The sequence below is a fragment of the Mustela nivalis genome, assembly GCF_964662115.1.
Source record: "Mustela nivalis genome assembly, chromosome: 8".
Lineage (NCBI taxonomy): Eukaryota > Metazoa > Chordata > Mammalia > Carnivora > Mustelidae > Mustela > Mustela nivalis.
In genome coordinates, this window is record NC_139027.1 from 126,250,579 (window position 1) to 126,265,516 (window position 14,938).

At 41.2% G+C, this 14,938-nt stretch overlaps 1 protein-coding gene across 1 annotated transcript in view; it reads left to right on the forward strand.

Moving 5' to 3' along the window:
* The first annotated feature begins 295 nt into the window (after positions 1 to 295).
* Positions 296 to 14,938, forward strand: part of TOP1 (DNA topoisomerase I) — a 91,649-nt gene continuing 77,006 nt past the window's right edge. The window contains exons 1-2 of the mRNA XM_082744620.1: positions 296 to 653; positions 976 to 1,000. Of these exons, the coding sequence (XP_082600746.1) occupies positions 621 to 653; positions 976 to 1,000 (58 nt within the window). The 5' untranslated portion in view covers positions 296 to 620. The remainder of the gene's footprint in view (positions 654 to 975; positions 1,001 to 14,938) is intronic.

Here is a 14,938-nt window from a genome sequence, read left to right on the forward strand (position 1 = left end):
GCAGCTCAGCCCCGGGCTGCCGCAGTCCCGCCGCGGCCTTTAAAGGCCCACCACGTGGCCGCGCTGCCGGCCCGGGTCCGGGGGCGGTGTCCCGGCTGCGCCTGCGCACTGCCTGGCAGAGGAGTACGAGTTCCGAGAAAAGGCGCCGGGAGAGGAAGGCAAGGTTGATCTGGGTGGGCGGACGTGGGAGGAGTCGGCTTCTTATGCAAATCACAGCGGCTCGCATGGACTGGGGGGCGGAGCTTGCGATGCAAAATAGGTCCCCCTTTGGAAGCGCGAGGTGGGCGGGCCCCGCAACCCTCGGCCTCTTTTCCGCGAGTCCCTGACGTCGCCGACGTCTCGTTTAAAAGCGGCCGCGCAGGCGCAGTGAGCCGAAATGCGAACTTAGGCTGTTACACAACTGCTGGGGTCCGCTCTCGCCGCCCGCCCGGCAGTCAGTCAGCGTCGCCGCCGCTGTCGCCGTCTCGGCCGTTCCGGGAGTCTCAGGCCCGCAGCCGCCGCCGCTTACCCGCGCCTCCGGAAGCTTCCGGGAGCCCCCGTCCACCCGCACAGGCCGGTCCCGACCGTCTGCGCCTCCTCGGGGCCCCTCGCCGCCTGCCGCGCTCGCATCTCCGGCCGACATGAGTGGGGACCATCTCCACAACGATTCTCAGGTACGGCTCGGCCGAGTCCTCCCGGCGCCCCAGCCCCGCCCCGGCCCTCCGCGACCCCCGGCCCAGGCCCCAGCCCCGGCCCGGCCGCTTTGACAGGCCGGAGCCCCCAGCCAGAGGCGGCCGGCCGGCGGAGCTGAGCGCCCTAGGCCTCGCGCGAAAGCCGCGAAGTTACACACTGGGTGGATGGTTGCCCCTTACGGCCGTTCCCGGGGCCCCCTTATCCCCGGGGCTCAGGGTGGACTAGGCCCCCGGCCCCGCGCGCTCGCCTCCCGCGGGGTGAAAGGAGCCTGTTTGTTCATAGTCCCTCGTTTTCTCTCTCCAGATTGAAGCGGATTTCCGATTGAATGGTGAGTGTGCCCCCCGCCCCGACCCCGGGTCCCCCCGCTGCCGGCCGCCTACCCCGCGCCCGGCCGGAGCCGGGCAGAGGACAGACATGGCGTCCCAGAGACTAAGTCCCGGCTCCTCGCTCACCGGCCCCATTGTTCCCATCGGGCCGCCTCTGGACCCCCTTTCCGGACACCCCAGCCCCCCCAGATCGCGGCCATCCCAAGAGGGGGCAACGGAGACCCGGCGTCGCCCGCCGCCGGGCTTCGGGCCGCCTTTTCCGGCCCGGATTCCTCCCGGGAAAGTCGCCTTGTCGACAGTCGGGACTTAGTCTCTGCGCCATTTTCTTTTTCTCTCTCCTCTCCTTTCTGTGCCTGTGTCTCTTTCTCTCCCTCCCTCGGCTCCTTCCTTGAGCTGCCCAGAAAGAGCTTTCTGCAGAGCAAAGCCGTATAAATCACAGACCTCACCAGAGAGGGAAGGGTGGCAGACGGGATTGTTACTCGTTTTTCCAAGGAGAACTTTATTTTGGGGGTTATTCCCTTTCTGCTGCTTGTTTGTTTCCTTTTCTGTTTTCCAGAATGAAAGATACCCTTCGGCAACTGTTGATTTGTGGGGGGTGGGGTTGGGGGGGTGGGGAGTGGGGGTGTAAGATGTTTATGAGGGGAATTAGGGCTCTAAAACTAAAGCCACCCTTTGTGGAGTTGATCATATTTTGAGGTTGTTTTTCCCAACTTGTGTTCTTTGCAAAGGTAGTAGTAGTACCTCCCTTCAGAAAGTTTGCAAGTTCTCTGTGGGCCTTCCAATGTACATGTTTGACTCGGGCATATGGATTAAAAAAAAAAAAAAATTAAAAGTATTCCTGACTAGAACTTTTCCTGGTGGCTGAGGTTCCTAATACACTTTTTATTTTTTATTTTTATTTTTTTAAGCCGCGGCTTAGTGTACTTGTCAGGAGGAAAGGTTGTTGAGCCTCTCCTCTGGACCTGGTGTATTGGCCTTTTCTTTTGGGCTGTGGGGAAGAAAAAAAAAAAGATTTTATTTATTGAAACAGTAGCCAGCACCCACCCCTGTTTCCTGTTCTTTTTTAGAAGCCCGCTGTTTTTCAGGAATTAAGAGCTAGCTTGCTTTTCCCAGATCTCTACGTTTTTGACCCCTTTTCAGCCAAATTAAGGCATTTATTCTTTGAGTATTTCCACTTCAGTTATTCAGTGAAGATTCCCCCCAATAAAAAGCCCACCCTGTGGGCTTTTCAACAGTCTTTTTGAAGGAGAAGGTATCCTCTGTAGTGTGCTGGGAATTCCCACTGATTCTGATGGTACATAGTCCTGCTCAATTGAATTCGGGTTCCGGGAACCTCTCCAATGGGAGAAGCTGATGAGTAGGTTTTTTGATGTTGTAATCAGCAGTCCATCGTGTTAGCCTGCTCTACTGAGAGCAGTCCCGTGTTCAGATTTGTAGTGGGGCATCTAACAAGAGATGTGACTCTGCTAGGAAGAAGTGTGGTTAAAGTGTAACATTTCTTGAGCACCTAATATGTGCCAAACTGTGTGTAGTGCTAGAGCTGAACCTTTGGTCACAATGCTTCTCAGCCTCAATCTAGTCTATTGGGAGAGACATAAATTAGTTAATTATAAGGTAGGTGCTGAGGTGTATGTACACCCAAAATGCTTTGAGAAACTAGGGGACTTAATTTTGTCTGCGCGTGGGGAAATTTCTCAGAGGAGGTGACTTCTGAGGTGAGTGTTGTGCAAGACTAGGTGGTGAGTGTCAGGAGTTGGAGTATTTCTTAACTATGTTTAGCTAACCTGTCAGGATTTTAAAAGGGTGATGAGTCCCCTGCAGTTGAGAAAACTGCAAAAAGTAATAGATGTTTCTTTGGGACGTGAGAGCAAAGAAAGGGTGTGGCAGATGAGGATATAAAGCGTCCTTTTTACCTCTCTTGGAGGAAGGTAGGAGCTTAACCCAGGAAAAGTGTTCTTTTGACTTTAAGATTCAGCTGAGTCGGTCGTGTATTTAGTAAGGAAAAAAAGTTTAGTCCTTTCTCTTCAGAAAATTAATCTCCATGGTTCTCACTTAAATTATGCAAAGGAATTATTGAATATGTGATGATTGTAGGTTGCGTAGATTATTGATCTTTGATGCCATTTTTATAGAAACCGAAGTAAACTGAGTATATTGACTTTTAGAATGTGATCATTTGTAATTGCAGTAATTGTTAATATTTATTGAATACTTAGTGTCTGCCTGGCGCAATCTCCCAGTCTTTCCATGGGTTGCCTAATTTGATTTAATCCTCGAAGGACCCTATGAGTTAAGTACTATTAACTCTATTTTACAGATGAGGAAACTGAGATTTAGGTATGTTTATTAGCTTGCTCACAGGCAAGTGAGTCTGGCATTCCAAAGCTCCCAAGCTTAGCCAGTATGCTGTATATATATATGATTGAAGTATGAGAAAATTAAAAGCTGCACATCTCTGCTTTCTTACAAAGCTGATAAATATGAGAGGGAAGGATTTGTTTGTTATCTGCTTACTTTTTAACTAAAGCTACTTCTTCAAGAGAAAAAGCACTTTTAACTGCCTCTCCACCATCCTAAGTGTCTGACACTGGAGTAATGATTTTTGCAGATATTGTCTAGAAGAAAGATGTAATGTTAGTAACTATGTGCTTGCTCTATTAACTAATACCCTGGTAAGCAGTGATTAATATATGCAACTATGAAAGACAGTTTTTAATAAATAAAAATGTGTTTAATGATACTCAGACATGTCACTATTGATCTTTGTATTAAGAAGAGTTTGCTTAAACATGATCTTAAGTGGACTTAACCCAACTTACAGATTAACTGTGCAAGTTCATATATGGAAACGTCCCTCATTCTGCTTGCCCTCATCCCTTAAGATCTAAAAGACTTTTTGCGCTTTTGAGCTCATTCTTTACAGCAATTAAAACTGTTGCTCTTCGTTTAGAATTTAGAACGTTCTGACCCATACTCAACTGCTAGGAAAAATCTGTAACTTGTGAAGCACATTTGTATTTAAAGTATTGATAGTGAGCTTGGAGTTTCAGGAGCAGAAACCGTACATAATCTTTTACCTACCTCTTTCCTTTCTAAGTGTTGGTAGCACTAACCATAGTGGGGCTGAGTCATTATTACAGTACTGTGCAGACTGCCGAGCTATCTGTGGAGTTGATAATGGTAACGTCATGTTGGGGTTTAGTGATCCTTCTGCTGTTTCAAGGACTTGCCTCTCTACTGTGGATTTGTGGGGTTCCTCCCTCCCAGGGATGAGCAAAGTATAAGGCTTAATTAAATTAGTGACTAGTTAGTCTAATGTTATATGGGATCATAGTTTGACATCCTGTTGTTTTGATTCTGGTTAGCTTAATGGATTCAGGTTGTATGGAGGAATTAAATATAAATTGTTTCTGTTGGTAACAAATAGTTATATTTCTGTGTGTTAGTTGCAGATTGAGGTGGGAAGATTGATGATGTGGCTATCTGGAAATTCCCATCACATTTTAAAAACTGCAAACTGATGGTACCTTCAAATGAAATCTGGCACATCTTCCTGCCCAATCCAGAAACACTTAAAACATTGGGCTCTGGTGTTTTCTTTTCCTTCTACAACCAAACTCCTTGGGGCACCTTTTCATAATTAGTGACTGCTGTGGACTCTTTATACTACACTTAGACATGAAATAAAATTGCTTGTCAACATGTGCTTTTTTGATTACTAGCATATCAGAGCTCTCAAACAAATTTTAGATTCTGATGTTTCTGGTAAAACTAGAATGTCTAGGAGTTATTAAAGAAACAGAAATACCTCATAGTTTGAAAGGTGAAAACTAGGTGATATTGATGTCTCCAGCTCATACTTTTCTTTGGTAAGTACATAAAATGGAAAGTAGAAATCCAGAGTTAGTTCCCAAATCTCATTTTAACCAATAGCAGCAAAAAAAAATAAAAAAAATAATAAATAAATAAATAAATAAATAAATTGTCTGGCTTTTTTCTTTAACAAACATCAGCATAAAAATGAGGAATTGTGAGAGTTTGAAAGAGTGATTCATTAATTTGTTCTGGGTCTTAGTAAATTGGTATCCATTCATACAGTGTACAAGAACCAGGGATTCTTAACATGTCTTAAATCTTATATTCCAAAATTAGGCCATTGGGATTTTTTGATTGTTTCTTTTCAGCATGGGGGACGGATGCAAAAACTGTCAGCCTTTTAAATCTAAATGTTTGAGAAAGGTTTGTGTGTATGTTAATTATAGTAACAGTTATTCTCTACTGGTAAGGGTATGGGAAGCGATTCTTTTGTACTTTATGGATAGGTTTCATTTTAAGGAGCCTTTGGATTATAATGAAATTGTGTGTGTTATTTCATATTAGTTGGGTATGAATGCATATATATGTTATGGGTCTTTCACAAAATTTTGCCATACTTGCAGTGCAAAATAAAACTAATTTTCCTGAAACCCGAAGTTCTTACCACAGAAGTATGTTTTTGTGAGGGGTTTCATACTTACCATGTGAAACCATGTTGAACTCCAGTGAAGTTCTGGCTTTATTTGGAAAAATGGATTAAAATGTAATTGTTTAGTTTTGAATGAGGCTAAGGAAATGCTTTAAATGAATATTTGATGTGGGACCCTGAGATTTAAAAAAAAAAAAAAAAAAGCCCTTTTGAAAGAATGTTAAAATATAGTCAATTCATTGCACTTGTATGGGGGAGAGTCAGTTGAGTGACTTTTTCTGTGTCCTGTGTTTTAGATAATCTCCTTAATTTTGAACATTAACTTTGCATAATAAGGGCATTTGGGCAAACTGTTGAGAATATGGCTTCTTAAGGTAAAAAGGTTGGGATGGGAGAAGTTCCTAACTGGCCTTTAAGATGTGAATGAGGTATTGTGTTTAAAAGGAAGTTTTCAGATTGTGTTTGAACTTTGAGTAGTAAGAGTTGGAACAAGTCTTTTCTCTGTATTTCCATGCCTTTTATATGAATTTTGAGATACAGCCTTCCTTTCCGTGGCTCCAGGCCAGTTACTGATGTAGGAAATCTAACAAGGCAAGGAATAATTAGCATTTCACCAGCCCCTCCCCCCCCCCCCCAACCTGCCTATCTTCGTGTGTGTTGTATGCTCTGAGTTGATAGCACCAATGCCTGGGTACTGTTGAGGGGGATAAAGATTGGGGGAGGGGGGGCGGGTATCTTGGTAGCCTAGGCTTTATCATTAAGTGGGAAAAAGCTTGTAAAATATGTTAGATATTAATGGTATTTTAGGTAGGGCTATAGGAAATGATAGTTTGCTGAAATAGTTGCAAATGGATATTGTTTAACGTGATTTTTTATTCTGTATGTTCAAGAAGGAGTCTTAAGTATTTTTCATACTGGGAGAGAAGTGATTTTACTGATTATCTCAAGTATGTCTTTATAGTTTGTAATACCATCAAGCTGGAACCCTATTTATCTACCTTTATCTGTCATTTATTTAGTCTCTAAATTTTAGTAGAGAAAGAAACTAAGGGAGAAAGACAGCTTAAGGTTTAAATTTCTTTTTTGGATGGTATTCATTTTCAGTTTGTTGGCTTAAATTTTTATATCTATTCAGTTATCTCCCTGCTTGCTGCCTTTACCTTTGTGTACTGTTATTGAGAATTTTCCTGAATTTATAGTAGATATTTTTATTTACATCTCCCTCATGCCCTCTCCTTTAGATTTAGGGTAAAGATGTATCTCTACTAGGCTGTTAATTTCCCTCTGAGTCTTTGAAGTTAACTTTGTTTCTGTAGACTTAAGGACCCAGAGAACTCCCATTCATTAGCATTCCTGAGATACCCCTAGATAGACTCCAACAAAAGGTGTTAAAGCAGTCAGCATTATGGGGGTCTTTAATTCTCTTGGTCTTTCTTGTTGAGAACAAGTTTCATAGAACCCTGGGTATTTTGACATTTTCCTATGTTTTAAGAACAAAAATCTGCCAACTCTTGGACTCCGTATTCTTTGTATTTTTTCTTAGCACAGTCTAGCAAAGATAGATGCCTGGGATCTTGTCTTGGAGGGGATATCCTTGGCTATTTGGAGTTTATCCCCCCGCCCCCCACACCCCAGATGCTTTAAGTGAAGGTTAGTCCTACGATAGAGTACACTAGAAATGTACTCTTTTGCCACTTCTTTAAAGTCCATATTTTAATCTTGTTGCTGTAAAAGAATGCCCAGATTGATAAAGGTTTATAAACAGAATACCGGTTGGGCAGAAGACATAAACCTAGCAGGTTTCGGGATGAGTAAATTAGGGGATCTCATTGGCTAAGACCTCTTACTTTATCCAGCTCCTATAAGGTAGCCTCTTCATTTGTACTCTGTTACCTGATCTCTTGCTACAGAGTAGAAGGGGAAGTGGGAGGAAAGGAACAAATTTTGAGAGCTTAGTAGACATCACATTTTTGTATTCATTAAATCTAAATTTAATGGGAATAGTAGAGATTGCATAGGTTTATGGGTGAACCTGAGACCAAGAAAGGAAAACTTTGCCATTTACACCTTCTCAGCTCCCCTTAGCATCCTGCCTGGTCTAGATTCCAGAAATCCCAGACTATAATTGGTAAGCTTCTAGTGAGAGATGTCACAGCCTGCCCTTAATTATGTGCTGGTAGAGATAGTTAAGACCCCTGGCATCTGGGGAGCTAGGTCTTAAAAGAGATGCTTTGGAGTCAAGGCTGGAACCAGATTGATATTAAAGGGTAAAAGTGATGAAGAGGGAGGCTGTGGCAAGATAATGATCTTGAGCAGCTGTGGTAAGTAGAAAATTGGAGTAGAAAAATCTAAATAAGTCCCTATTCTTAGTAAGAAACTTAACACTGGCTGTTAAAGCTTGTTTTGTCATGTATAGATGGGGATGATATTTCTATGCTTCACCAACTATTGAAATTTAATTAAGTATATAGAGAGCCTCTTTTTTTTTTTTTTTTTTTTTTTTTTAAAGATTGTATTTATTTGACATCACAAGTAGGCAGAGAGGCAGGCGGAGAAAGAGGAGGAGGCAGGCTTCCCAACTAGCAGAGAGGCCCGAAGCGGGCTCCATCCAGGACCCTGTGACCATGGCCCAAGCGAAAGGCAGATGCTTAACCCACTGAGCCACCCAGGTGCCGTTATAGAGAGCCTCTTTGCCCACATTTTAAAATTTAAACTTCGGTCAGACAGCTTCTATTCTGAAATGGATCTTCATTTTGAATGTTAGGATTCAGGTATGATGTTGGTGGCTCCTTCCTTCACTAGTATTCCCTGATAACGTTTTAAATTTTCTGACAGTTACATAGTGAACAGTAGCATATAACTAGAGTTGGTTGAGTCTTTACCTCCATAAATTTCACAACCATACACTGATCTCTTCTGATTATTTAACAACCACTATAAAAGGAAAGGTGTTATCTGTATCTAGGTTTAGCCTAAGGAGGAGCCAAATGTGTACGTGGTTCCTACTTTTCTAAGTATAAGAATAAGACAAGATTGTCATTGCTGAAAGAGCTTCTTTTTCTGAGGGGATGGGCTTAGAAATGAAGAAACTATATTGCTGTGGCTAATTTCTCAGCCTTTTAATAGAACTATGGATTTTCTCTTAAAGATACCCAGAACTTATATGTGAATTATATCTCAGTTTTAAAAAAGGTACCCAGAACTTTGTCTTTATTAGATGCATTTAGTAAGTGAAATGCCAAGTTCATTATTTGTAATTTTTTATTTAAACGACAGAACTCAGTATGTCTTGTGTCACCATGTTTTTTTAAAGGCCACTATTGTCTTCTCCCCCTAAAACATGTTTATTTTTTCCCTCCAAAACATTTTTTAAAAAATACTTTATTTATATATTTGACAGAGATCACAAGTAGGAAGAGAGGCAGGCTGGGGGTGGAGGGGTGGGAAGCAGGCTCCTTGTTGAGCAGAGAACCTGATGCGGGGCTTAATCACAGGACCCTGGGATCATGACCTGAGCTGAAGGCAGAGGCTTTAACCCACTGAGCCACCCCGTGCCCCACTCCAAAACATCTTTTTTTTTCTTTTCAAAGATTTTATTTATTTATTTGACAGAGAGAGATCACAAGTAGGCAGAGAGGCAGGCAGAGAGAGAGGAGAAAGCAGAGAGCCCAACTCGGGGCCTGATCCCAGGACCCTGGGACCACGACCCGAGCCGAAGGCAGAGGCCTTAACCCACTGAGCCACCCAGGCACCCCATCCTCCAAAACATTTCTAAACTGTGAAGTCTCAAAGCATCTGAGAGTTACCTTAATTTTTCATTGATTTATATATTGCTTAAAGGGACCAACTCAACTTCTGTGAAATAGTAATTCTTGGCAACAAGAATGCCTTAAATAATAAAGCTTAGGAATAAGAATTTAAATGGGGAACTCCATGTTAGTAGTTACACATGAGTATAGGCATTTGGGAGATTTCATGAAAAAATTTGGTAAGCAGAAATTTCAGTAATGGCTCATAAGTCTAGCTAATGGTGAGTGCTCCTTAAAAGAAAAATAAGCCAAAATCATTTGTGGGATATGTTTACTAATGTCCATTAGATTAAGCGGGTGGATCTTAGTAGATACACCTTTGATCAGAAGGATTATCATAGCAGCATCACAACAGGAGCAGACTTCAAACACAGTATTCACTTAAAGGTTGGGTAGTGAAAATAATTTCATAGGAGAGAAATTACAAAATTGGGTCTAATTTTTAAAGAATCTTCAAAGGTAAAGTTTTCTAAAGATAAACATCTCAGGAATAATATGGTTTGTAAAGTATACAGAGAAAAATATCTTGCAGAAAAGTGATTATTTAATAGTGCATGGCTATATTGCCCTCATTTTGTGAGAATGTCCAAAATTGAATTTAAAGTCTTCAGAACTTAGGCCTCTTTCTCCTCTTTTTTCTCTGATTCAGAATGTGAATGGTCGCATGCGTGTTTTTGTGTCAGTGTATGTGTGTGTCCCTGTCCGTGTGTGTGTCCCAGTCAAATCAATCATGATAGAGTGGAGGAGACAGATACTGAGTCAGGGGGATTTGAATTTGAGTTCTTGTGCTTCTGCTCAGTAGCAAAGAGTTAATCTCCAAGCCTTAGTTCTTTACCTGTAAACTAGGTCTAATACTTAACTCACAAGATTGAGGATTAAAGAGCATGTGAGGATCACTGTCGGAAAGGTGGAGCTTAGTACAGAATTTTGAGTTCCTTGCCAATCCTTAAAAATAAATAAATAAATAAATAAACAAACAAACAAACAAATAAATATATAAATAAACCTTTTTCAGATATTGCTTTTTTAGTTTTAGTTTTTGTTTTTAATTTATTCATATGACAGCACATGCAGGGGGAGCAGAGGGAGAGGGAGAAACAGGCTCCCTGCTCAGCAAGAAGCCCAACACAGGGGCTGGGATCCTACCTCAGCTGAAGGCAGATGCTTAACTGACTGAGCCATCCAGGTGCCCTGCTTTTTTAGTCTTTCGTACAAAGGGAACGACTTTAATTTTTGAATTTGTGTATTGTGAGATTTTACCCAAGGGAGAGGGTCACTAGGGAGCTTTGAATATGATAACTGTTGCTGTGGATCCAGACAGGGGAGGCTCAAGATGGGTAAGACTTTGTGACTGTGTACAAACCACTTTGTTTCTCACATTTAAATTACAGTTTAAGAGTCTTTGGCAGCCAGTAACTTTTCCCCGTTTGCACTTGGGATGGTGTAATATTTATAGATCTACTCAGGAAAATAAAAAATTTCATGTTTAATTGCAAATGGAAAATATAAGCTGCCATATTTATTCATTCAAACATTGAGAAAGTAAATACCAGTAACGACTAGATCTAGATCAACAAGACAAGTCCATATGGTTCCCAGAACAAACATTTTGAAGTTAGTACTTGCAGGTCTATAACTCACTTCCTCTGTTGATATTCCATATTTCACAGAGGCTCCTGACATACCAGCCTGAATAGAGATGGAAGGTTCTTTCTAGCAGTTAATACTTTAAATCAGTGAAAGAGTGATGTCTCCATTCATTGCCAGTCTAAAAGGTTTTTTGCTTGTTTGTTTTTTCCCTCCTTGCAAAAATTGGAAGCCTAGGACCTTATTTTAATTCCAAAGACATCTAAATTCTTAACTGTTCAAGGAAAAGGAATTCTTTTAGGATAACTTTAAGCTCATTAAGTTATTTCACCTAGAATAGAATTTCAAAGTACTGTGTATTTCCCATATCTTTCTGTATCAGCAGTATTACATAAGATTTAGAAAAGTAATTTTCAGGTTTTCCTGAATAGGTAGATTTGTCAGTGACTAGAAATGTTCCAATTCGGTTTGAGAAAACATGTGACAATAGCTAATTCAAATATTTGCTTGAAATGGTTTAAATCCTTGAACTGAATTGCCTGAAATAGAGTATAAAATCACCATCTTCATAAATTTGAAGAACTAAAATCTTAAGAGATTAGACTCAGTACTTAAAGTCCTGGGAAACTAATTTTGTGGAGCAGTTTAAGTATATTAGTATTGTTACTGCTTCCAGTCCATGAAAGTGTCTTGATATGAAACCTGTTAAACTCCTCAGAGAAAGGTTCAGAGTATGTAGTGTTATTACTTAAAATGATTTGAATATGGAAAAGTAATCCAGACTAATGTTAGACTGAACATGCCTTATTATAATCAGTGTGTCTTCACAAGAATGAATGCAGTGTCACTAGTTCTTGCTGTTTAACATCAGAAATAAGGAAACAAGAGTCTTTCAGGGAATTGATCATACCTCAGGATCTGTTTCATAATTTCTCATGGTTCCAGTTAACCAGGAAAGAAGACAAAAGCAGGGGCGCCTGGGTGGCTCAGTGGGTTAAGCCGCTGCCTTTGGCTCAGGTCATGATCTCAGGGTCCTGGGATCGAGTCCCGCATCGGGCTCTCTGCTCAGCAGGGCGCCTGCTTCCCTCTCTCTCTCTGACTGCCTCTCCATCTACTTGTGATCTCTCTCTGTCAAATAAATAAATAAAATCTTAAAAAAAAAAAAAAAAAGAAGACAAAAGCAGGGATGAAGAACACGTGTTGTCTAGTCTTTGTAACTGCTGGCTTCTTACATGACCTCCAGGCAGAAAGCTCTCTAAGGCTAGACGCCCCCATTCACCCTCCCCCAGCCCCAGCTCTGAGAGGTCTCTGGGTTAGTGTCCTCTGTGCATGTTCAGCTGGTGGTTGTTTGACAATAATTACAACTTTTTTCCCCCTTAAAAATCAAATCACCTCCCTTCTCCCTTAAATGCAGTGTGATATAAAAATAGGAACTTCAGCAGAACTTTATAGTCCTTTACAAATGGTTACACCTTCCTAATCTCAGAATGTCGGGAAGGTTGTCTATTTGCAGAAGTATGGTTGTTTGCTCTGTAGAAAATTGGATTCTAGTGGGGCAAACAAGAAGCCAAACTTTTTCCTCTTTCCTGAAAATACTATAGAACTTCTTTAGGACTGGAGCTAATCTGTGGAATTTATGTCAGATAGTGTTTGTATTGAGCTCAAGTTTTTAGGGCAATAGTTTAAAGTTACAGTTCAATATGATTCAGTTGGATCCATAAGTGACTGAAAACAGTAGAAATGTTGGTATAAGATGACCAGATTATTGGGGTGCCTGGGGGGCTAAGTGGGTTAAGCCTCTGCCTTCAGCTCAGGTCATGATCTTAAGGGTCCTGGGATCGAGCCCTGCATCAGGCTCTTTGCTCAGCGGGGAGCCTGCTTCCCCCTCTCTCTCTGCCTGCCTCTCTGCCTACTTGTGATCTCTCTCTCTCTGTCAAATAAATAAATAAAAATCTTTAAAAAAAATTTTTTTTAACTAAAAAAGAGACTACCAGAATATTAAGCAGGATCCATACCGATGGCACATATGTAAATATGCATGTCAGTAGGTACTATTGTACAAAAGAGAAGCTAATTTTGTAAAGTACACTTACTGAAAACTTGACTAAGATTTAAAAAAATGTCCTTCTGGGGCCCCTGGGTGGCTCAGTTGTTAAGCGTCTGCATTCAGCTTGGGTCATGATCCCTGGGAGGCCCCCCTCCCCCAATCAGGCTCCCTGCTCAGTGTGAAGCCTGCTTCTCCCTCTCCCCCTCCCCCACTTGTATTCCCCCCCCCTGTTAAAAAAATAAATAAAAATCTTTTTTTTTTTTTTTTTTTTAAAAAAAAAGGTCTTTCTGCAGCAGCTCTGTCTTCCAGGAATAAAGTTCAGTGTGTATTCTTCTCCCACAAGTCTGCAGTCCTGTTTTGTTCTGTTCAAGTATTCCTTTTTACTCTGGAGTATCTCTTAGTCTTTAGAATTTGGTACAGTTTGCATAAGTATGCCTGGCCCTTCTCCATTTTATGATTTATTTAGGAAGGCACTAAGTATTGTAAACTCCTTTAGGATTAGCAACAGCTCAGAGCCTATTTCCACATTGAAGGCATAGTTATGGATATTCCCCTTCTATTTTCCTGAAATCTGTCTGCAGTCCCAAGTCAGAAGCAACCACTTTTCTCTGGCTTTGAGCTTCTCTTGTCCTCTTCTTCCAATTTTTCATTCTGGACTGGAGAAATTTACATGTTTCAGTTATTTACTATGTATGAAGTGTAAAATAACACTATCTCATCCTGTATGGATAGTACAGATGCTTTCAACAAATGTTTTAATTATGAGCTGGGACCCCTCTCTCTTCTAGCTCATTAGCTGGTTGAAAATCAAGTGAGAAAAAGTGAGAGCTCTGTCCTAAGTTTGTTTCTTTTTAAGATTTTATTTTTAAGTAATCGTACACCCAGTGTGGGGCTCGAACTCACAACCCTGAGATCAAGAGTCACATACTCCACCAACAGCGAGTCAGGAATCCTACACTTTTGTTTGCAAGCTAATATGCTTAAGAATCTCCTGGGAGCACTTGGTAAAAAGACCTATTCCTAGGACTCTTAAGTTGATTCCTTAGTGGCACAGACTGAGATTTTATTTCATTCATTCATTCATTCATTCATTTATTTATTTATGTTTTAAAGAGTGAGAGCACTCAGGGATGGGGGTGGCCAGAGGGAGACAGAATCTTAAGTAGGTTCCATGCTAGGTGACCAAAGTCAGAAGAGTCAGACACTCAACTGACTGAGCCACCTAGCTACCCCAGAAATCTGCGTTTTTAAATATTTATTTAACAATCCCAGCTGATTCTGATTAATACAGCTGACCACAAATTATCTTTGGAGAAATTGAGCCATCTGGACTTCACTGTCTTACTTGACAAAGATGTGTGTGTGTTTTGCTTTGTTTGGTTAAGGTACTCTGTTGGTTAAGCTATTCAGTTTATGGTTGGTTTTGTTTTTGATTTTGAGGGACCAGAACAGTGTTTTTCAGTATATGTTTATAGAAGCTTGATATTTATCCTCAACATCTTCTGCCTTTCAGTGAGCATTTACCTAAATAGTAGAGATAGTTAACTGCTTTTGCAGCTGTTTTACTATGTATCTCATCAGAATCCTAATCCTTTCTCCTCCTTCATGTTTAACAAGCCATTATTTGATCCTGATGTCATCTTTTAGGATTGGGTGACTAAGTAGAGCACAAAGAGCAAGAGGTTGTTTTCATACTGATATCCCTAGAATGGCTAAGGCAGAGCATTAATAGGTAAGTGGAGTTATTGGTACATTTTAGTGGTAGGCTGAAGATCTTATGGCGGTCACTACCTTTAGAGATTAAATTAGGGGTCTTTAGCTACTGATGGCACTGATTGACATGGGAGGATTTGAATGGAACAGTAGTTTTTATGTGTTTTCCTGATTAGCATTGTCTAAGAACTTGTTGGAAATGCAAATTCTTGGGCTCATTCAGACTCTGAATGGGGTCTTAGTCAGTGATGTTTTAACAAGTCAGCCAGGTGATGTGATGCACACTAACGTTTCAGAACCAGTGGAATAAAGTAAGTTT